This window comes from Protopterus annectens, chromosome 12.part0, assembly GCF_019279795.1.
Source record: "Protopterus annectens isolate FY-2018-M chromosome 12.part0, PAN1.0, whole genome shotgun sequence".
NCBI lineage: Eukaryota > Metazoa > Chordata > Ceratodontiformes > Protopteridae > Protopterus > Protopterus annectens.
In genome coordinates, this window is record NC_056746.1 from 1,517,524,863 (window position 1) to 1,517,549,649 (window position 24,787).

A 24,787-nucleotide genomic window follows, 5' to 3' on the forward strand; every position below is an offset into this window, starting at 1 on the left:
GCCCATGGCATCTACAGCACGCCTTTCTAAGGAACGGGAGCAGACTTATTTGGACGAGAGATGGGAATTGAGGGAAGCTGGATAGTTGGTTCCTGATCTCCGACAAACTAAACTAAGAAGCTCAAAAAGGGCTGAGACACCCAGGAGGCGGGGAGGGCTGAGGCGGAGCCCTGAGGAGCACTGATTTGAGCTCAGCAGAGGGGGTTGGGGTTTGGATATCCCTCCGTGTTTGGAGATCTCTAAGATGTTCTGCAATGAGATCATCCCGAGATCGACCACTGGGACCCCTCCGCATCATCCATATCAGAATCAATTCCTTTTCCTTTCCTGGAGGACCCTTGAGAAAAAAGCGTGACATACGCTGCTCCTCTGCCCCATAAACAATATAAACACAATACAAATGATAAAATGATCCAGACATCAGACATCTTAAAAGCACATTTTGACATTTTTCCAAGGCCGAAGCCCTAGGGGTTTGAGACATGTGTTAATCAACTTTCTGACAGAAATTTAAACACTATAGATTAAAAAAAAAAAAACCCAAGGCTAGTACAGTAATAAAAAACAACCTTAGCTGTGTAATGACGGAACTTTTAAAACCACTAAGGCTTAAAGTTTACAAAGGTTGACGAAAAAAGGCCCTGGATTGTGGGAACAAAAAAACTCAACAAAATCACACACAACAAATTTCAAATTCAAACGGTACACAAAGGAGCTAGCCGTGTGATATAAAAGAGAAGAAAAAAAGTAGAAAAAAGCTACTCAAAGCAGCCAGCCAGCGCTAGACCACGCTCTTCAAGAAGCGAAGCTGCAACGGATCTCTGAGTGGGTGTGGCATCCTGGGATATAGTAAGCTCAGCCAACATTCAGAATGTAGGCGAGATAGGATCACATAACATCGTAACCTTAATGGATGATTTTCTGAATCCATTTGTCTGAAACTGTTGCCAAAGAGACAAAAGGGGTCAGGGTGGGAGGGGGTGACAAAGGTCTCTGAGTAGTCAGACTTGCTGACTGTCCTTGGATTTGGGAGATTCGAGGTTTCTTTCTGGAACTTGCTTGCCATTTATTCTTAAACATCTGTTTACCTGTTTATTCTGCTTGTTGCCAAAACTGGATGAAGAGAGAACCCTTAGAAAATCTGGAAAAGGAAGAATGAAATATCTTAACAGGTTCTCTAACTCAGCTTGCCCTTTTTGTCGCACTTTATCACCTCTGCAGCATGAGAGTCAAAAAATAATTATCTATCCAAAGGGGAATTAATTTAAAATCTCATTCTGAACTTCTGGGAGGTTCAGATAATACAGCTATGAAAACCTTCTCAAAAAACAGTACCAGTGGCCATAGCCCTGGAAAAAATATCAACAGAATCATACACAACCTATAAACAATGAACAGTGGCCTTTGTAATAGAACACACTACATTATTTAAAGCGGATTTTTATCTAAGAAACCACAGATAAACACATACCTCACACTTTCACAATTAGTTAGAACTTCAACACACGAGCCTGATTCAAAATTCTGAAAATCAGTTACAGAAGTATACACTTTATCATACTAATCAATAATTTTCCCATTATTATTAGACATCTGAGAAATAAACCCCATTATCTGTCTCTTCATTTCCCAGTTCAGATTCAGACTCTTGAATCTCTTCAGGAAATGAGATATCCCTATTTCCTTTACCAGAAACTAATTTACAAGAAGGATCAAGAATAGCCTGAACTAACCTCAAGTTAAACCCAGAAAGATACTCCCGACTAAGGCAATTTAAGAAGGAGTAGACACACGCTTAAATTTATGTTTTTTGACATGCAAAATTGGGCCAACCATGTTACGAATGGCAACAGCTTCCCCAGGACGGACACAGCATTTTGATACAACAGATAAGCTCCACCTGTTCCATCTCACTGGATCCACATGAATGGCTCTCCCTTACCCACTGAGGGGACCCCAAAAGCTGAAAAGGATGTAGCTAAATCCTGGTCCATAGTGGTCATGGGTGCTATACTAGAGGGATTTAGACTAAAGGATGAGTGGTCTGAGGTACAACAAATGGCCACAGTAGAATCAACTATCTATGAATGAGGCAAACAGCTAGTCTGCTGTGGTGACAAAGGCGGTTTGCTTAACTTTTTCTGTGTGTGGCTGGACAAAGGACAGTGTGGGAACATTAGTTTGTTCCGTGGTCAAGCTGAAAATGGTACCTCTTAACCTGGTAAGTGGATTAGCCAATGCCAGTAAAAAAAAAAAAAAAAAAGAGAGAGTAAAAAGCACTTTCAAAACTCCTTGCCAGCCGCAAAAAGTATAACAATTTCTCCACAGAAAACGTAGTTTAAAGTTACTTTATACAACTTTTAAACTAACAGGAAAAAGAAAAAAAAAGATTGCTTCCACTTAAAAATACAATACAGTCTCAAGGCATTTGGCTAAAACTTTAAACTCCTAGCTTTAAAATAACTTTCCTAAACAGGAGAGAGATAAACACAAAATAGTACTTGGAAAATGGAAAGTTTTCTCCAAAGGAAACTTATCTGCCCAACAAAACAGCACCAAGCTGACTGATCCACAAGAACCTTAAGAAGTACTCTTCGGTGGCAGTAAAACTCTTAAGGGTTTGGCACCCAAACTTGTCTTTTAGTCAGCTCAGCTTGAGCTGCCAGACAAATCTGGCTACATAGGTGTCTTGAAACTTTGGAAGCTGGTCAGCTGTTACATCCTTGGGCAGGATATAACCCATATATCTAAAGCTATTGCAGCAGTGATCAATATGATGAACATCTGATGTTTGTTATAATGATGCCAGTTCACCATCTAACTTCCTTAACCTGCAGACTGAATGTCCAGTGCCATCCTCATCCCTTGCAAGAAAGGACAAGCAAAGATAGAAGTGAGGTTTTAACTACACCAGTTGAATAACTGGGTGAAAATGAAAGCACCAAAACACTCTGCCTCCCTCTCTACTGCTGGTACAGGGAAATAAAAAAGAAACGGGCATTTTTTTTCAACAGAGAATGTTCCCTGCAATGGATTACATAAAGAATAAAACCAACATGTTCCAGTCCATCTCCTGGAATGAAATGAATGGATGTAAGGAACCCGCCAAGAAACAAAAAACTGGCATCATGTAGACCAAAATGAGCTGCAGCCACCCAAGTAATGCAATGGGATGCTGCAGTAAGTATTAAAAACTCAGTTCCTTGCCTGAATTACACAAGGAGAGCGAGAGCTCAGGCATTAAACACCAAATACTGAGTTACATAAAAATAAACTATCAGCAAAGAAAAGCAAGCGGAACCAATCAGTAAATCACAGGGCAGATATGTCTAGATTGGGCAGCAGCAATCACTTCGACTTCAAATAAACTTGAGAGAAAACAAGATAGGAAGCTTGCTAGAATACCCAACACAGATGCGGAGAAGAGACTCCCACAAAAAATATAAGAGCAACAACCAAATACAAGAAATAAATACACCTCTTTCCACTGTGACAAACACTCAGAATATGAATAATCCTATAAGAACTGAAGTAAACAGGAATCAAACACTTAGTAAAGACTGGAAGGGAAAATTAAAGTGGGTGGTTTCCTCTCGGATAATTTCTATTAAAGCAGAGGAACCAGCCATGGGTGTTATCTTTCCCCTTTCTTATTTGCATTACATTTAGAACCATTAACAAAGAAAATCAGACTCAGAATTTCAAGGATATAACTGGTATGGTATCCAAGAAAAGCTATTTGCAGATGGTATTTTATACCTGATCAAACCAGAAAAGGATATTTCGGTACTGTGGAACATTATGAGGTAGTTTCAAATCTGCTTTACCTTCATTAATTTTGTATCCCGAAAAAAGGCAATAGGTATAAAATTATGTACCCGTGGAGTCTGAGAATATCGAAAGCCCAGATCGAAGATCACATTGTCAAGATGAAATGAATGAAAACACATTTCAGCAAAAGACCGGATCGATGAAGATCTACATAGTTATGGCTCTTATACATACAGGCAGAAACCAATAATACAAACTGGAAAGGGATGATGATGAAACGGGGGGGGGGGGGCTCACCAAAAAAGGAGACACTGGGATTTTGGATGCAGATTCTTAAGGAGAACAATAATCATATAAAATATTCTATCCATAAAGTACCAGAACATATTCCAAGAACTAAGCCAACATGGGAATGGAGAAAGGAGATTCTGCTGAAAGGGATGACTGCAATTAGGGATACAGACAACAGGCAAGAGTGATCTGGAATTTATTGGAGAAAACTGGCAAAAAGAATAAAGGTATTGGGAGCAAATAATTAGAGAGGGAAATATAAAAGAATGGGAACAGGCCAACAATTTAGTTGAAATGCAGGCTCGAGATTGATATCAATCCTTGATAGAGAAGGCAGAATATAGGTAAAGAGAAAGAAATAGGGGGATCCTTAGTGAAAGACCAGCACTGGGACAGCAGAATCGAGAACAGAAGTGGTTAAAAAAGGAATAATTAGTACAGCATACAAAATATTGCATGATAACGAAGAATCAATCAGAGGAGGTAAAGGTTTGGGAAGACTGATTGGATAAGCAATTCACTATGAAACAATTGGGGATATATGCATGCCTTCCAAGTACGCAACACAATCTAGAAGATCCTAAGTGTTTACACTGATATTTTTATACCTCAAGTTGACTTCAAAAGAATTTTCCTCGGGTAGACCGCAAATGTGGGAAGTGCAATGGGGAAGAAAAAGGCAACTAGGAACATATTTTCTGGGAGTCTTAATGAGTTGGCAGACTTCAAAACGTCCCTGTAGACTACTCTGTCAGACATACTGGGTGAGCAAATTAGTGTAACTAAGGAAATGTTTTTTGAGCTATGATACAGAATCAGAATTGCCTAGACATACTAATGTCTTGCTGAGTCTAATTATGGTGGCTGCCAAAAAAGCAGTTAATGGAAAATACAGTCTAAACCACCTGTACTAGAAGTAGTGAATATAGTAGCAGATACAAATCAACTGGAATTGGGATCTTTAGAAAAGGTTGGGAGTAAATTACATAGAAAAAAATGGGAACTGTGGGAACAATACATGCAGAGTAGGAATGAGGTTTAAAAGAAGGCAGGATATGAATGAGCAATGTAATATTTGACCGACAATGACTGGATAGGTAAGTGATGTATAATGTTTGCAACTAAAAGTACAACAATATGGTTTATTTTCATTTATATAAATGTACAATTGCCTATGTCATACATGGTAATTTAATAAAGATGTTTCTTGTTTAAAAAAACACCTAGCTAAGAGATAATGCAAACAGAAATGAGCAATGTAATGAAATCCTGGGAAAAGCCTAAATATCTCCTGACACTTTTGTAAAGAGGAAGACCTGGGCTTAGATGGGGATAGAAAGTACACAGAGATCAAGCAACAGCATTAGTAACACGAGAAAGTTTCAGTAGCCAGACAGTACCAGTGCCAGAAGGATCAACCCTAGCATATCACAGATATGGACTTCATTTATTTAGTTGTATACAATTCTGATGCAAGCACGCAAGCAAATTATTTTCCAGGAATATTTTTCAAGCATCTACTTCCAAGACAGACTAGCTAAACCAAAAATAAAGCATAGTCTACTTCCAAGTAATTTTGCAATACAAAATTACAAAAAACAAAACGTGATACAACACAGCATGTATTACTAAGTGTGCGTGTATTTCTTTAATGTCTTTCACATAATGATTTCTGAAATTAACACCCATTTAGAGTATTTAAATTCAAAAGACACCACCATTTGCACATCTACTGAACTTATTTCTTACAGTGGTGGTTACAACAGGAAAAAAAAAAGTTATTTCTGAATCCCTTGGGGGGGGGGGGGGGGGGGGCAGATTATGGAATGAATACAAGATGTGTGCAGACAGGGGTACTTGCAGGTATTTCATGTACACAGGACTTCAAGCTATAGTGCTTTATAGGTTGCAATCTAACTTAGTACATCAAACTAGTATACCAGGACATCAGTTCTCAGAGGATTCATCTTCAAGCAGTGAAAATGCATTCCCAAACAAATCTGGACCAGGCAGCTGTCAAGTATTACAAAGAGCTTTTCACATTAAAACAAAGAATAAGTAATAGCACCATACTTATCTATGTAAAAATTAAGATGCATACTTTCAAGTATTCATTCTCAGCAGTGCAACAAAGACACCAAATACTGGTGACAACACTGACCCCAGCACCACACCACAGGTGACGTGGACAGAAGGACTATAATCCCATATCTACCTATATGCTTGGGGGGGGGGGCAAGACTGCCTCAACGTAGAAAGAAATGACCCTGGATTAAAAGGACCATTTTCCTAAAGCCCACAAGCTTTGAAGAAAGGGTTTAAAACAAAGTCCTAGATCACAGAGTCAGACGTTATCACACCAAGCTAGATCTGGATCATACCCAATGTATAACAGTTAATGCCCGTGCATAAATGCAGACTGGAAAGTCTCTTAAAGGGCTGACTGTCAAAAAACTTCTTCTGACTGCAAGGTTAGTACCATCACTGAAAGAAAATCTCAAGATTAGTGTTGCAATTGTCCAGGGCCTCGGGCTCCAACAAAGGCTTTTTTTCCCCCAAAAAAGAGAAGTGAGCATGCCTTTTTAGAGGCTGGGGAAAATCATCTCAAAGGGCCACCAACTAATCCCTGCAAAAAAAGAAAAGTCCAGTTACTTCAACACAATTTGTAAAGGTAAGGGTCCTGTACAAGGTACAGAAAAAATGATTTTATAAAAGATTGAATTATGACTTGTAAAACCCCAGGAAGGCAATATTCAACAACAGAAGGAAGTCAATCTTGACGTTAAGAATCTTTGCGTCACCTAAGGGCAGAGCATATATTACTGCTTTGAACTCTCCATTAGTACAGTTTAAAATTAGAAGTTATGTACTCACCATAACGTTCCATCTGAGTAGGTGTATTCATTTGTCTGCAACCTGTGGGTTATGGATCCGATATCAGATCCGAACCGGCATGGTTTACCAGCTATGGATCCAAGCTCTCAGCTCCTCCCCTCACCCATAATGCCCTGCTCTACCCTCATGACCTCAGATAGAGTTTGCCAAAAGCAAGAACACCCTGAAAAGGGTAACACAACATATGCAGGAAACTGAAAGGCCAGGGGGATAGGAGGGCGGGATGGTTGCAGACAAATGAATACACCTACTCAGATGGAAGGTTATGGTGAGTACATAACTTCTAAATCTGAAGTAGGAGATTCATTTGTCTGCAACCTGTGGGACAGAGTCCCCAGCTACCTGAATCTTGGGCGGCCATCATGGAAGGATATTCCGGAGCACCGCGGAGCCAAAGGATGCTCTACCCCTAGATGCAAGATCCAACTTGTAGTGGGAAATAAAAGTATGAGATGAAGCCCACGTGGCTGCTGCACAAATATCATCTAGAGGAATCCTAGCCTTAAAGGCTGCCGAGGTAGAGACTGACCGGGTTGAATGGGCATGTACACCCTCCGGTGCGGGCCTTCCTGAAGCTTGATAAGCCAATAAGATACATTGTGAAATCCAGCAAGATAGTGAGACTTTAGAAATTGGTTTGCCCAAATTAAATTTAGCAAAGGAAATGAACAACTGGTCGGATTGCCTATGACCAGCCATCCTGTTTAGATAAAATCTAAGTTGCCTGTGAACATCTAAGGAGTGAAGCTTGTATTCACCTTTGTTTTCATATTTAGGAAAGAAAACAGGGAGGTTAATGGATTGATTAATGTTTGCTTCAGAAGCTACTTTAGGAAGAAAGGACGGGTTGGTCCTGAGGTAAACACGGTCCGGATGAAAGACCAAGTAAGGAGGTTTAGCTGATAATGCTTGGAGCTCTGAAACTCTCTTGGTCAAGTAATGGCTACTAAGAAGGCAGTCTTGAACGACAAGAATTTCAGATCTACCGTAGCCGCCGGTTCGAAGGGGGGGGGCGGTCAAGGCCTGGAGAACTAAGGAAAGGTCCCACGGAGGAACCGCTTGTTTTACAGGGGGCCTGAGAAGAAAAGTACCTTTAAGGAAAATTTTACACAACTTGGCCGACATCAGTGGATTGGAGTCATGACCAATGTGATAATGTGAAATTGCCGCAAGTTGTACTTTGACCGTGGAACTGCTGGTACCATCGTTAAAAAGAGTGGTTAAGAAGTCAAGCACCAAAGGGAGAGGAACTGTGAAGGGGTTTAGGCCTTGCCGCTCCGCCCACAAAGAAAACCGTTTCCGCTTGCTACGGTAGACTTTCCTAGTGGATGGTTTATGAGCTGCCACCAGGATCGCCTTAACAGAGGACGAAATACCGGGAGTCCTGATCAAGAGTGGAACTGGAGCAGCCAAGCGGTCAGCTTCAGGTTGTCCAGGTTCGGAGGAGATAAGCGGGATGGATGAGATATCAGATCCGGAATGGGATCTAGAATCCAAGGAGGATTCACAGAGTGAGACCTTAGGAAGGGGAACCAGATCTGTCGAGGCCAAAACGGAGCAATGAGAATCATTCTGCACCCCAACCGAGAGGCTTTCTGAAGAACTTGGAGCATCAGAGGCAAGGGGGGATAAGCATAAAGAAGACCGGGTGGCCAAGCATGCACCAGAGCGTCTCTTGGGGAACCTCCTGGAGGAGGTATCAGAGCGAAAAAAACTGTTGCACTTGGTGTTTGAGGGAGAGGCAAAAAGATCGCAAGAAGGAGTTCCCCACCGTGCGAATATGCGTTCCGCTACTTGAGTATTGAGAGACCACTCGTAAGGGGTGAGAATGGTGCGACTGAGCTTGTCCGCCAGGATGTTGGACCGACCCGGAATGTGCGTTGCTATGAGAAAGCGGTTGGTGGAGATTGCCCATTCCCAAACTCTCATGGCTTCTCGACAAAGAGGGTAAGACCTGGTTCCTCCTTGCTTGGTGATATACCAGACAACCGACATGTTGTCCGATTGAATCGCAATTGTTCCCAAGGGAAGAAAGGCCTGAAGTGCTAGCAACGCTAAGAGCACTGCTCTCATCTCTAGAACGTTGATATGCAGTAAGGTCTCTGAATCGTTCCACGTGCCTTGAACGGTCCGGCCTGCAAAATGCCCCCCCCCCACCCGAGGCGGGAGGCGTCCGTGGTCACCGTGGCGAGAGGGGGAGAAGCACAAAATGGGCAGCCTCCGTGGAGATCTGGCGAGTGAAGCCACCACAGGAGGGACCACTTGCAAGCCTTGCTGATCGCAATGGGATGATGCATAGGAAGAGCAAGATACGACCACTGTACTAGAGGAGTGTCCACTGGAGGATGCGCATATTGAACCTGGCGAGAGGAAGAAGTGCTATAGAAGCCGCCATGGACCCTAGAGCCCTCAGGACCAACTCCGCCGGAACTGAGCGTGAGTGGAGAATGGCCCGCACCTGGAGTTGCAGATTTTGAACTCTGTCCACAGTGAGGAAGGCTTTTAAACTCCTTGTGTCTAACCTGGCACCTATAAAATCTATGAACTGCGTGGGTGCTAGGTTGGATTTTTTTGTGTTTATAGTGATGCCCAGACGGGGAGCAAGATGGAGAAAGGAGTCTCGCGCCAATAGTAGTAGATGCCTTGTTGGGGCGGTAAGGAGCCAGTCGTCCAGGTAGGGAAAGACCTGTACCCCCTGAAGCCTCAGGTGGGCCACTACCACTGCTAATACTTTGGTGAACACCCTGGGGGCTGTGGTGAGACCAAAGGGAAGGACCCGGAACTGGTAGTGACTGGCTCCCAGCCGGAAGCGGAGAAACCCCCTGGAGCGCCTGTCCATTAGTATATGGTAGTACGCATCCTTGAGGTCTATGGAGCACATCCAGTGATTTTCTCCCAGAAGGGGAGAGAATAGACTGCAGAGTGACCATTCAGAACTTCTCCTTGGGAACTGCCAGGTTCAAGAGAGAAAGGTCTAAAATTGGTCTTAGATCCCCCGTCTTTTTTGGCACTAAAAAGAACCTGGAGTAGAACCCTGATCCGATCTGGTCTGGGGGGACGGGCTGGATGGCTCTTTTCTTTAGCAGATGGCCAATTTCTGCCAAAGCAGCCTCCCATTGACTGGGTGGAACGTCGGGGAGGGACTTCAATTTTGGCAAGTGACGAAAGGGGATACGGTATCCTCTGGATATGATTTGGAGAACCCAGCGGTCTGATGTAATGGACTCCCATGCCGCTAGGTGCTCCGAAAAACGTCCCCCGACTGCCTCCAGAGTGGAGCAGCCGGGCAACCCCTCAGGGTTGCTGCGCGGGCCGTTCAGAGAAGGGTTCTCTGGACCCGAAGTTCCTGGGAGCCCCTCTGCCTCTAGGGCGGCGTCCTCCCTGTCCTCCTCTGCCACGGAAGGACTGGTTGTCCGGAGCAGGCTGGGATTGCTGCGACTTCCGGAACCACATCTTCTTCTGACCCTTTTGGTTCCTAGAATAGGGCCTCTGGGGTGCAGAGAAGCGGATTCCGACGGCAGACAGCGTCTTCCCGTCCTTCTCGCTCTGGGTCAAAGTGTCGTGAACAGTTTTGCCAAAGACGGCAGAACCATCGAAGGGAACCACATCTTCTTCTGACCCTTTTGGTTCCTAGAACAGGGCCTCTGGGGTGCAGAGAAGCGGATTCCGACGGCAGACAGCGTCTTCCCGTCCTTCTCGCTCTGGGTCAAAGTGTCGCAAACAGTTTTGCCAAAGAGGGCAGAACCATCGAAGGGGGCATTCGCAAATGACACTTTGAAGGGCTCCGAGAAATCGCAATGACAGAGCCAGGCCTGACGTCTAGTAACTAGACCTGCCCCTGCGGCTATAGCGGCGCCTTCCGTAGCATGGGAGAGTAGCCGCATAGAGGCATTGGTAACGGACCTGAGAGTGGCCATGCGGGTGGAGTGCAGCACTTTGTCCTCCTCCAACATGGACTCTGGGGGGGATGCAGCGTATTCTTTAATAAGATCGCGCTGCATCCTAATCACATGTGCCAGATAGTTCAGCGCCCTTACCGAGAAGGTCGCTGAACTAAGCATCCGCTTCCCCAAGCGGTCCATCATCCGAGACTCCTTGCTCGGGGGATGGACTGAGGGACTCTCCTGAGCAAGTTCCCTCTTGGTGGCCGCCGCTGTCAACAAGCGGTCCATCATCCGAGACTCCTTGCTCGGGGGATGGACTGAGGGACTCTCCTGAGCAAGTTCCCTCTTGGTGGCCGCCGCGGTCAACATGGCATCTACCGGAGGCCCCTTACTTCAATGGGCACAGTCAGCCGGGGGATTGAGGATCTGGTCGGGCCTTTTAGGGATTGGCTCCACGGTGTCCGGTTCCTTCCATGCCCTGGTGGTAATGAGGTCCACCAGGGGGTCGGCAGGAGGGGACACCCAAGAGATAAACGGGCCCGCTTCAAATGCTTCCAAGAACACGGACTCGTCCGAGGAAGACTTGGGGGCAGACCACCCCCCCTTATGCGGAGCATTTCCATGATGTCTCCAAATGAGACATCCTCGGGGGGTGACCGTGGGGAGCCTTCCCCTTCCTCCAAATCCGTGTCTTCCGTGAGAGACTCGGGGGAGTCAATGTGCCTCCTTTTGCACGTATGCTTGCGAGGAACATCCTCTGGGGGGCTGTCAGAGGACTCCTCGCAAACAGTAACCTGTTCCAGGGGAACAGCTTGGGGCACAGGAGCGGGCTGTCCCAAGGGCCGGATGGTGGAAGCCTGACCCAGTGCAGAGGGAGCGCGGGACGGAGCCGAAACAAGTGCCGGGGGTCCGGAGACCCTCAACAGGGCCCTCTCCACTACATCAAAAGCCGAAGGGGAGCCGACCTCGACCAAAGGATCCGACAATCGGCTCCCCCTCGGATCCGAGGAGTGGATCGGAGCTGGCGCCGAAGCGCTCGGATCCGAAGGGACAGTGCGCTCCGACACAGACGGCGCCGAAGGAGCACTGATCCCCCCGGATCCGAAGCTCAGATCCAGGCTCTGAGAGGTCGGATCCGATGCACGCGAGGGCAGGGTCGGATCCGAAGTACCAAGTACTATCGGCGCCGACCCACCCCGGCCCGGCTGCTCGGCTCCAACTGCTCCGAACCCGGGTAGTGGGTCGGAGAAGGAGCAATTGGCTTGAAAAAGGGGGTCGAGCTCCCCCCCAGAGGGGGGGGGAGGCAAGAGCACTCCCATCTGCATCTGGGCCTGGATGAACCTTCTCATCATCTGGTCCAGATCAGCGTCCGACAGGCTATAAGTTGATCTCGACGAGGCTACCGAGGTAGGCCTTGAGTGCCTCCTCGATAGCCTCGACGGAGATCGGGTCTCCTCCTCCTCAGGTCCCGGTGAAAAACACGCTGGAGACCGGAGCCGAGGAGGGGGAGAGCCAGCAGACAAGGAGGCCGGGGGAGAAGCCCGCTTGGCTGGCGGGGCCGAAACAGAGGTCTCTGCTTGCCGCTTATGGTGCTTCTCCCTCCGGTCCTTCTTCCTAGCTTCCCTCTCCTCCGAACCACTACAGGGAGGTTGAGTCCCAGGAGGAGGGGGAGCCGGAGAGGGGACAACCGTGGTAACGGTTACCCCCGAAGGAGCGGAGGCCGGAGCCAAGTCCGGTGGCAAAAGACTCGCCAAGACAAGCTTGGACCTCCGCTCCTTCAATGCCCTGGGGTTGAACCCTGCACAAATGGAACATCCAGATGTGAGGTGTTCAACCCCCAGGCATCTAACACACCGAGTGTGGCCATCAGCTGGGGAAAGCTTATGGCCACACTCGGAGCACTTTGAAAATACAGCTTTGGGCTGCTCAGACATCCCAAAAGCAAACAAACAAGGTTACTAAAACTAGTTAAAGTAAAGTAACAAAACCACTCAACAGGCCCAAACACACACTACGCTACCAGCGAGGGGAGGGATAGTAAAAATAAATTTTAAAGACTAAAAGTATAATAGTATAAGAGGGAAACCTACACTTTCACACAACTTTCACACAAAACTTTCAAAATTAAGCACTTTAAGACTAGAAATTTCACTTAGCTGGAGAGCTGGAAAAACACAATCTGGTCACCATGCGCGGCAAACGAGATCTGAGGTCATGAGGGTAGAGCAGGGCATTATGGGTGAGGGGAGGAGCTGAGAGCTTGGATCCATAGCTGGTAAACCATGCCGGTTCGGATCCGATATCGGATCCATAACCCACAGGTTGCAGACAAATGAATCTCCTACTTCAGATCCAGTATTTGTATAAAAAACAGACATTTCAGAACTATTGTGACTAACTACATTCTGAGTTCATCTGGTAGGAGAAACTGCAAGGAATAAGTGCTCAAAAAAGGGTAAATCATCACAAATTAAGAAAAAAGCAGAAAAGTTTTATATACTTATAAAACCCTGAGAAAACTCCAGGTTCAGACAGCCTACACCTGGACTTGCAGATAAACACTACTTAATGACACTCTAATTAAAAAACACCTATTACTTGGAAACAAGTTGTGGTGGCGGTCATACCAAAAGGGGGAAGGGAAGGATCCTATTGTGCTATCATCCTATAGCTCAGTCATGATTATACATTATGTTGCTAAATAAACTTCACTCAGAAAAATACATACAGCAGTTTATAGATGAAGATCAGGGAGGGTTTGTGTAGGAGGGGCAGCAGACGTTTGATAACACATTACAAACTTCACTGACAGAGAGATGCACAGTTGGTGGAATGGTTTTAGAAAGTTTTGATGGACAGAAGGTATCAGCAGAGCTGAATATTCTTAAACAGCTTTTCTATTCTGAAACAAGATTAAAACAGATATTTACTGAGTTCTAATCACAAGGCACATGTGGGCTTTGTCAGAGTTTTTTTTTTTTTTTGCAAGAAGAATGCAGGCAAGGATGTATATTGTCCCATACATTACTTTCCTTGTATTTGGAACAGTTGATAGCTACCATCATTTGCCACCAAATGCCAGGGATACTTAGGTTTATTACAGGAATATGAACTATTAGCAGACAATCTTATTAATTTTACAAGATCTGAGAAGATTTTGGGCTTTTGCTGCAGGAACTCCAGAGACTGGCCATTTGTCAAGATGCAAAATTTATTAGGATAAAACACTGGTTATTCCAATAATGATTCTACTCCTAAATATGAGGCAGGAATCTGCACATTTATACGTAGCACCATATGTCACTTTGCAAACATAAGTTAGGAAGACCTAACACTTCAAATTCAAAGTGATGTCAGGAGGTGGAAGATGGTTATACTGGAGTTCGACTTGTGAGTTCAGTCACTGAACTTTTGTCTTTTTTATTACTACATGCCTTTCAGTTTTTACTGGCTGAGCCTCAATGCACTTTCAAAATAAAACTGGAAGCATAACAATAACTTAGTATGGGATTATGACAAGTTGATGATATCTTGGGACAAAAGCCCTTGGCACAGAGGTAAGAGGCTTTGGAGTTCATGACCCACAACTTGATTACCAAACTGCATAATTTCAAGATTTTACATTTATTCTGAATGCCTGAATAATAAATTCAAGTGGAAGACTATTCAGTTAACCATCCTGACAACATGGCTATTGTTCTTTTGCCATTATTTAAAGAGTAGATCATTTGCACTCTATATTCTTACAGTTTTTGATTAAAATATGTTATGAAGGATATGTTTTAAAACTGGAAAATTTCTTTACTTTGCCTATAGAAAATATGGAAAGCAAGTGTATTGGGAAAGGGGCATTTGAGATTTGGCTACAGAAAAACAGAAATAATTTATACAGTTTTCTAAGAACATATCAGGAATGTGAATAATTGGCTATCACGGTAAAAACTAAAATTAAATTTAAACTTGAAAGACATACTGAGGATCGACTCTGTGGGTTTGACTACAACTCCTTGAGACCCACACCTTTCTGCACATGAAGGGAAGCTGTAACCTTTGACTGTCTTGTTGCTTTCTAAGCAAATGGAAGAGCAGTTCACAACTAAAGGCAAAAACTGCTAGGAAGCCTAGGGTTTCAAAGGGACCACCACAAGATCAAGAATAACTGAAGCAATGAGACTAAACGTTGTCATTTGGCTAGTTATGCCACCATATCCAGGAAATTCAAAACATAAGCATGGAACCATCTAAAAAGAATTCTATATCCTGGTGTGAATTTGGCTAGTTATGCCACCATATCCAGGAAATTCAAAACATAAGCATGGAACTATCTAAAAAGAATTCTATATCCTGGTGTGAATTCATGGAGTTTATTCAAGCTGATGGAAGCTGTTGGGAGGTACAGAGGGAATAAGAGGCACTTGGGAACATACTTTCTGGACACATTTCAGTCATTTTAGCTTTGAATAAGTTTATTTTACCCTGCAATTAAATTTAACTAAAATGTATTTTTGGTGGGATATGATGGCAACTTACCTCTGTCGAGAAGCAAGAAAATACTATTGCATCCACCTATAACAGTTATCTAAAAAAAGCTATTACTAGACACTGAACAGTAAAACAATTGCTACTCATTAACACAATTAAGAAGGGAGGATGAGTTAGCAAATGAAGATAGACAACACAAAGTTCAGGCTGAAGTATATGACGGAAAGGGTTTCTTTGCCACATCTATCTGTACTCTGAATCAAAGATGAGGTGAACTAGCTTTATGTGAAACATATCTACAGAAATACTTTGACTTAGCAGATATAACGTTTGTGTATGTTCACTGTCTTGATTGCAATTGCAGCCATTGGAATCATTTACAAAAATCTATCACCATTTGCTTTTGTACTTCTGGGCAGATTTCATTTGTTACTGTTGACTTGCATGTTTTTGAAAATATTGTCAGCTAACAAAAATCTAGAAAATGTATTTTTTTTTTTGTTCTTTTGCTCATTTTACACCAACCAAAAAGTTACTCTTATAAAGTCTTACAAACATACTAATACATGTTTTAGACCATCTCAATCTTCTGGATAATTTTCTAAAAAAAATACATCAACCTTTATATGCAAACAGAGACTGGACAGCACACACTGCATACAACTCAAACTAGCCAGACTTGTTGACCTTCCTTTACCACGGCAACTTCCTTTGCTAATTTAAGAAAAATAAATGTCTATGCTTCCACTGTACTGTTGCACATCAGAACTTCTTGAAACCGTCTTAAAACACCTTATTACTCAATTTTATTTATTACTGCTTGGTGTAACTCATTCTAAGCCTTTTAGTTTAAACACTCGGGCTTCCGACCAGTTGTTTTACATTAAGAGGGTTTGTGGTCTGCACTGTAGTGGCAGAACAGGTAGCTTACATCCTTCTAAGTTGGGAACTGCTGATTGAGGGCTCAGTGTCTGTTATTCTAAAAGTGTATTAATTCTGGTTTAAGCACTTGGGCTTTCAGGCCAGTTATTTTACATTAAGAGGGTTCGTGGTCTGCACTCTTGTGGGAGGAGAGGCTGGACTCTGCCCTTCTGAGCTGGGAATTTCTGGTTAAAGGCTTATAGTGCATGCATATCTGAACAGCTTCTTACTGAAATTGGTACACCTTGTTTGCTGTAGCATAGACTAGATCCAGGCCTGCTGAATCTAGCTTTGTTTGTATGCTTGTTGTTTGTTTGCTTGTTATTTCCCTGGAACGCTAATTCCACCTAAAACGTGGCTTCTCAGCGCTTCTGTGGATCCCTAGTGAAATCTGCATTGCTTACTGTACTTATTTCCTTGTTTCACTTGAAAGAAAGTTACTGTTTTTCGTTTTTGCATTTAAGTTATCTGTAACACATTGCACTTAAGTTACCTGGCACTTGCTCACTAAAGCAATTATATAAGTCAGCACTAAAAATTAAAAGCACTACACCCTCACTCCCCATTGGCCCTTGTTTGCAATTATAAAGGAATTCCCAATATTATTCTAGCATGTCCAAAGGTCAGCTGTCAAACTCCTCTCTGGTCCAGCTGGTGAATCTGGGAATCTTGAGGCAATGTTACAACTGCCTCATGTACATAGACAATCCTCTCCTCCTCCCAACAAATTCCAACATGTGAGAGATGCAACCATATAGCCAAACTGGAGGCTAAGCTCTCTCAACTCAGTACTGGCATAACCAGTCAGGAGGAGAAGGAAACCACACTCACTACAATTCCAGTCTCACATAGACCTACCACGACAGCAAACCAAACACATAATCACACAAAAACATACTCAGAGGCTCTAAATAAAGATCTGCCTAAGCAGCAGAGACCTCCAAAGCAGACACCCAAGCAACCGCTACCCCAAAATAAAACACGTGCAACACATATCTCACAAAGCCAGTGTGCCAAACAGTCACAGCCCTTAAGGCTAAACAACACACCGGATACACTTGTAATAGGTGACTACCGTCAGGCACACTGACGTCCCATTCACCAGGCTGAACAAGGAGAAGGTCACGTTGAGCAGCCTGTCGGGCGCTAGGATCCGCCACATAACACAAGCACTCAGGTCACTCCAAGGCAAGTACAAATATGACTCAGTAATTGTCCATGCTGGTGTGAATGACCTGAGACGTACCTCCCTGGACTACATGAAAAGAGACATAGAGGAGCTCTCTGAGCATGTAGCCCAGGCCGGTATGACCCTGACCTTGAGTAGCACCTTACCCTCACCAAGAATGATGCCACAATATGAAGACAAGATGATCAATTTCAACAACTGGCTTAAGTATTGGTGTCATTCAAAGGGGATCCAATGCCCGTCAGCCTGGGATGATATGCTTGACAAGCCACGATGCTTCGCTAGGGACGGCTTGCACCCATCACCCCTGGGCTTTCGGATATTGGCAAAGGCTCTTGTTACCCCCATAGTGCCTTTTTTAGGCAAGGCTCAAAAGACAAACCCACCTCCACAGGTATCACAAGGGATAAGAAACTAAGAGTAATGCTACTCAACGCCAGAAGTCTAAACCTCAAGATGCACGCACTCGAAACTCTCCTTAGCATGGAGAACATAGATATCTGTGCAGTAACAGAAACCTAGTTCACGGCTCCCGAGAACACCCCAGCACTACCAGGTTATACCTCATACCATGCTTTTCGGCCCCAAAACCACAAAAGGAGGGGGAGTATCGATATTCATCAAATATACCCACACCTCCAGGTTGGTGGCAAAGCACGAAGCATCACAGACATCCATGTGCAACTAACAGTGGGTAAAACTGCCTTCCAGTTTATAGCCTGCTACAGACCACCCTCCCAAACCCAAGAACCCCACTCGGCCTTCCTGAGAACACTGGAAAATATGAAGGTCTCTCCAAACACCATTATAGTGGGCGACTTCAACTACCCAAACATAGACTGGGAGCATTACTCTAACTCCAACAACCTAGCCCAAAGGTTCCTAGAATTCATAAACTCAAATGCTATGGAACAACTTGTTACCACTCCCACAAGAGGGGAAAACATACTGGACCTGATCATCATCAACATGGGGACTCTATGCTCCAGACAAGAAGTGTATCCCTCACTGGTAAGATCAGACCATAAACTGATCTCACTGGATATTCACATCCCGACCCCACCCCCTGCCCAGAAAAACCACAGTGAAAAACTTCTCTAAAGCAAATTTCACACTCCTCAAAACAGAGGTGGAATCCTTCAAAGCCCCCGGGCCTGACCGCAGAATCCTTTATAAATGCATTCTATGAACACCTTCAGGAATGCATGGATCATGCAATCCCAAATAAAACCAAGCGCCAATCCTCCAAAGGCAGACGTCCTGTCTGGTGGACCCCAGCCATAAACAAACTATACAATAGAAGGAGGAAGCTATTACATGATAGAGCAAAATCCCAAAAAGGGAAGGCATCTCTGATCAGTATTAGCAAAAAACTAAAATCGTCTAAGGCCAGCTTTGAGAGAAAAATTGCACAGGACACCAAGGATAATCACAAGGCTTTCTTTAGTTATGTTAGGAACCTGGGTGGGAATTCCCAGATATGCTCAGAATTGGTCCAAAATGATAACAAATACACCAAACCCACAGACATTGCCAACATCCTAACTGACAGGTTCAGCGCAAACTCCCCCCCCCCCACCAAAGGGGCAAATATCTATCACAGCAGAGTGCTGCCCCCCTGACATCTCAGATGCTCAGGTAAGAGCCGCCCTCTCCAAAGCAAAAAACACAGCATCAATGGGACCAGATGGTGTCGCGGGCTGCATCCTACATGAACTCCAAGAAGAGCTAAACCCAAACATAAAACTACTGTTCAATCTCAGCCTTACTACAGGATATGTACCCAAAGAGTGGCGTACAGCAACAGTAGTCCCTCTCCACAAAGGTGGTGCCTCAACGGACCCTGGAAACTATCGCCCCATAAGCCTGACTAGCTTGGTCTGCAAAGCTATGGAAAGGATCATCATGGACCTCATAAATAAAGACATTGGGGACCTACAGACACTGGATCCTACCCAGTTCAGCTTTGTTAAGAGCAGATCCTGCCTCTTAAACCTGGTTGCCTTCTTTGAAACAGTCACCAAGGCCAGTGATGAAGGGAAGGTGGTCCACACAGCCTACCTGGACCTCGCAAAAGCCTTCAATACAATACCCCACTCGGGCATTATAGATAAGCTCACCAGCTTAAATATAAACCCCTAATGTCACTAGATGGGTTGCAAACTGGCTCAAGGACAGAACCCACACGGTTAGAATTGCTAGAGCCATGTCAGACTCCAAACCAGTTACAAGTGGCGTCCCACAAGGCTCAGTCCTGTGACCTCTCTTGGTCGGTATATATTTCTCGGAGGTACAGGCCAACACAGAAGGACTGTGGCTGACCAAGTTCGCAGAGGACTGCAAACTGGGCGCTATAATCGACTCTCCAGCCGACACAAGCATCCTCCAAAAGGGCCTCATAGAAACAGCAACTGGTGCCAGAGCCATGGCCTCAAGCTAAACGCCAAAAAATGTATAGTCATTACCTTTGGCAAAAACAAAGTGCCCACAAATTACCACATAGGTGGTAATCCATTAAGTACAGAAGAAGTAATTAGGGACCTGGGGACCCAAGTTGATAGCAATCTCTCATTTGACAACCACGTGGCCAAAGTGGTTAGAAAAACATTTTATATAGCCCACCTAATCATGAAGGGATTCACATCTAGATTAGGGGAGGTCATCGTGCCTCTTTACTCATCCCTCATCAGGCCCATAATCGAGTACAATGCCCCTTTTGGGATGTACCTTACCAAACACCTGCAGCAACTGGAAAGACCCCAAAAGTACCTCACCAAGAGGATCAAAGGGCTCAAACAGATGCCATATGCTGCCCGGTTAAAGAAACTCCAGCTCTACTCAGCGGCATACCGCCTGCTCAGAGGCGACCTGTGCCCGACGTATAAAGCCATGTCCAACCCGGAATTAAGGGACATGCTGCACCTCAAAAAATCCAAATCCCATCGAGCTACACGCTCGAGAGACTTGAACCTCAGCACTGAAATAAATAGGACATGCTGGAGGGACAGATTCATAACCCAGAGGCTCCCTTCACTCTGGAATAAAATCCCAGTCCAGGTTAGGCAGAGTCCCTCATTGACTCTCTTCAAGAGGAATCTTGATGAGTGGATGGGAGATCGTAGGTTTACCCCGGGTATCACTTCTGTGTCACTGTTAGACAGAGGCACAGTATACTAACCTCGAAAAAGGGCATAGCAAAATTAATTTAAAATGGGTGGCGAAAGCCAAACATACTCTGGCTAGGCTTATAAATGCCCTAGGGCAGATAGCCTAGTATGAACTTAACTGAATTTTCTCGCAACACTTCATACCTATCCTTCATTAATGCACCATTATGGGGAAAGAAGTTCTTAAAAACACCAGCACTGGACTGCCTCTCTAGACTACAACTAACAATGGGATGGAAAAGTTACACCTGGATAAGAACTAAAGGTTATGTGTCTCATTTTAATGGTGATTCAGGTTCTCTGCTCTAGTTAAGTAACTTACTCCAAGCTACAATGACAGAGAGGTGAACATTGTGGTAATTAAACTTGGATCAACAGAAAATGACTCAGTGAATACGAGCCCACCAGCAAGCACCTTAGTATCAGAGTGCCTTTTTATTTTTAAATATCTTTATTAAACACATTAAAAAGAGAAACAAGTACATATACAATAATAAAATACAAACCATATTAACATTGTTTCTTAAACTGCTCTTAATTAAATTTCAGAGAAAAAAAGGCTGTCACAACTCGGCATAGATTCACACAACCTTATATTAGGTCCATCGCCTACAGAGTAAAGCTAACAGAGATCAGGGATCCTTCCTTACTACTAGTAAAACTAACTTCCCACTGTTACCAGTCTAAAAACTTTAATAAAACTGCCAACAGAAATCAATATTTTAATACAAAGACAGATAAACCCATGCACACACAAATACAACTAGATGAAACATGTGGAACTTTGGTTACTGCAAAAACAATTGAGTATTGCCATCTGTTACAATACTGCTGATGCCTTAAACTGCCACAAGATTTCTAAAGAGGAAAAAACATCTGCAAAGGGCATCAAACACTGGAAGCTGCAAGCCTGCTTAACTTCAAATCAGATTAAAAGTTAGCGGATTAGCCAAGAAAAACATAAAAAATGTACTTATCTAAACCAATTGGCTACAGGCTGCATGTTAAACTGCATACACCTTCACAGTAGCCTAGACATAAAAAAAAAAAAATTCTGTACTTACAGCCATAATAAGTTCAAACGGATGTTTATACACCCTAACGGGCGACTGATATTTCTGCACCATGACTCCAGTTACGAAGTACCTTTAAACCTGGAAGGTAAAAAGGACAATTAATGTGTAACACATTACAAATCTTGATCTTTAAACTTCTGAGTAACCTTTGCATTTTCAGTGCATTTGGCCAAACTGATGGAATAATGGTTTATTCTAATAAAAACATAACACCTGCTCTCTTTTGTTACTAACAAAACGTTTTTTTAGACTGCAGCATTTCATCCAAAAACAAAAAAAAATCAAGTCAGGCCAGATAAAATATTCATCAGACTAAAAAAGGCCCAACTCAGCATACATCATATTCACTTGCGTCCCACAAAGAGAAGCAGTCATTAGTAGGTAAATTGTAATACTTGTGTTTTAGACAGCGTGTACTTTTTTACTGCCAACTTTTTAAACCATAACCAGTTTCTTTTTAACTGTGCTCTTGATGACTTGGGTTTAATTTGCAGCTCAGCTGGGACTGGAATGGACGAGGCTGAGCAGCTGATGTAGCTCTCCCACTGTGGAAGGACTGCACAAGTCAAGTCCCACTGCAAGAGATCCATAAAATGATATGATGGCAAGGCCAGATATGTAGTTCCTTTAAAATGGGACTTGTGAAGCACAAGTGACCCCCCCCCACACCCCACCCACCAACAGGTGTATGCATGGTGTCTATGTTTAACCACTGAAATAACATTTGCATCGAACTGCTAAACATCTAACCCTATCCATTCAATGATCATTCAGTGTTCATTTCAGCAAATAGGAAAGTAACTAGCTGGCCAACACTTCACTGTCTGTCTTTTCCCCCACTGTAGTGTGGTCTCAGCGTAAGTATATACAGTTGGGGGGGGTGAAGCCCCCACCTGAGAAGGTTTGAAATACTGCATTGTTCAAGATGAGGAAGTGTTGGCTAACTAGTTACTTTCCCTGTTGAAAAAAATGAACTTTCAATGTTAACCCATTCGATGCAAATGTTATTTGACGGTTAAACATAGACCAGTATGCATTCACTGTAGATACAAACTATGGACTGCTGTAAATGTATAATGGGCTCAGCAAAGAACAGTGCACACAAAGGTCTAACGCCAGCTTGGTGATAGCTGCGATAGTTTGTGCCTCCCTCTTGTAAAGACATGGTACATACTGAGTCAGAACAATGAACATGGGGGCTTGATGGTTAAAGGGAACAAGGCACAAAAATGTTTTAAAAACAGTGCATGATTTAAAGAGGTGTATTAAAGACAGCACTGACTTAATTCAAAGATGCAAGATTTTGAATGGAAAGAATTTTTTACCGTTAACTTTTGGAAGGGAGTCTTCACAGGAGTAATGATATGAAAAAGGCTTACATTTATCTGAACATGTAATAACCACAAATTCTGAGACTATTAATTGCATTTTATATTTTATGTCATTTTGAATCTGTGGCTGAGAATTATTCAAGGTGAAGGAAATGGAGACAGAAAAGATTTGCTCCTTCATATGCTAACTTGCGCAAGAGGAATTTTGAGCATGCACTTATTGCAGTAGATGTATTAAACAATGACGGTGTGATCAGGTAAATACAGCTGTCAGAAATTCCAGACACTGGCCAACAACACTTTGGGCTTTCTTTTTAACAAGGGTATTTTTGAAATTAGTACAGCCCATGCCAATGTTGTGAAAAGCTATTAAATCCACAGAAAGGAATCTGTCAAACAATCATACCTGCCACTATACAGACTTCTGCACTACGTTTTTAAAGAAAAAAAAAATGCAGTTCTGGAATATTATTTTGAGACAAGTTAAATTTAAAACAAAAGTGTTTTGCGGAAAAGGTAGTCAGAAAAAAACAGATAAAATGAGTCTATACAAGACTGCAGGACCTCAGCAGAAAGAGTATGTGGATAGTGAAAGTGACATATGTTTGAAGAGCTTGTATACTTCAGGAGGAGGACAGTTGCAATTGACCTTCAGAAGAAATATCAACAATAAGTTTTGACCCACTGGTTAAATTACACAAATCTGAATGGTGTCTTAACTTGCAGGCACCTATGCAAAGTTGAAAATACTAAAGGAAAACTGATAGCCCCTACACAGCCACCCCTACACAGCCACCCCCTCTCCAAAAAAAAAAAAAAAAAAAAAAAAAAAAAAAAAAAAAAAAAAAAACCCAGACATGAAAAGCTAAAAAAAGCATGTGAATATATTTTGACATCCAACATAGTTTTCTGGGCATCAGTAGACAAAGATTACAGAATTACACTTTTGTTCAGGTATTCAAACAAACTACATGTGTGGTGCTGTTTTACATAACTACTAAGTGAAACTAAAAGACTTGAAAAATCTGGGATTTTGGATGACTCTTACAATGGTGACAATTTTCACAGGAACAGTCATGCATGGCTGAACAAAGTAAAAACATCAAGAAAAAGTACTACTAATAAATAAAAAAAGTTATGCACTTACCATAATGTCACTTGTGTTGTCGATTTTCATTCTTCCTTGACTGATGGGTTCAGATCAGAGGCATCTGATTCAATTCAGACGCTTGTAAAAGCTTGTGGCAATCCAAAACTCTCAAGCTTCTCCTTTACCCATAATGCATCCTCCTCATTACCTCAGATCTTGTTTTTAAGGACTAAAGAAAGACATACTCTTATAATTTATACATATGTGTACAATATAGATGAAGAGAGAGTGTCTCGGAGAGAAAGGGGCAATGCCACTTCTGGAGCTGGTACAAGACATGAGGATGAAACCCAGTTATTTCCTGTCACTCTTCTAGAAGAGACCTAAAAAGGTTGGGGGGTTGGTGGAAGGGGAGTCAAGGGGAATGAAAAACAACATAGATGGAAGGTTATGGCAAGTACATAACTTTTATCAGATGTCAATTTTCATTCTGTCCTCAACTGATGGGACAGAATCCCCAGCTACTTAGAACCCAAAGCAGATTCAAGGAAGGATATGACTGAGCACTACTGAGCCAAAAGAAGCTCTACCTCTGGACACCACCAAATCCAGCTTGTAATGAGAAATAAAGGTGTGAGCGGAAGCCCAAGTTGCTGCTGAACAAATAACATCCATGGCAGTCCTTTAGTG

General features: G+C 43.3%; 1 protein-coding gene across 1 annotated transcript in view; it reads right to left on the reverse strand.

The window, feature by feature from the left end:
• The window catches only part of SEC14L1 (SEC14 like lipid binding 1), a 1,962,612-nt gene that overhangs the window by 1,851,227 nt on the left and 86,598 nt on the right, over positions 1-24,787 (reverse strand). Inside the window, exon 3 of the mRNA XM_044089037.1 lies at positions 21,665-21,754. Within this exon, the coding sequence (XP_043944972.1) occupies positions 21,665-21,727 (63 nt within the window). The 5' untranslated portion in view covers positions 21,728-21,754. The remainder of the gene's footprint in view (positions 1-21,664; positions 21,755-24,787) is intronic.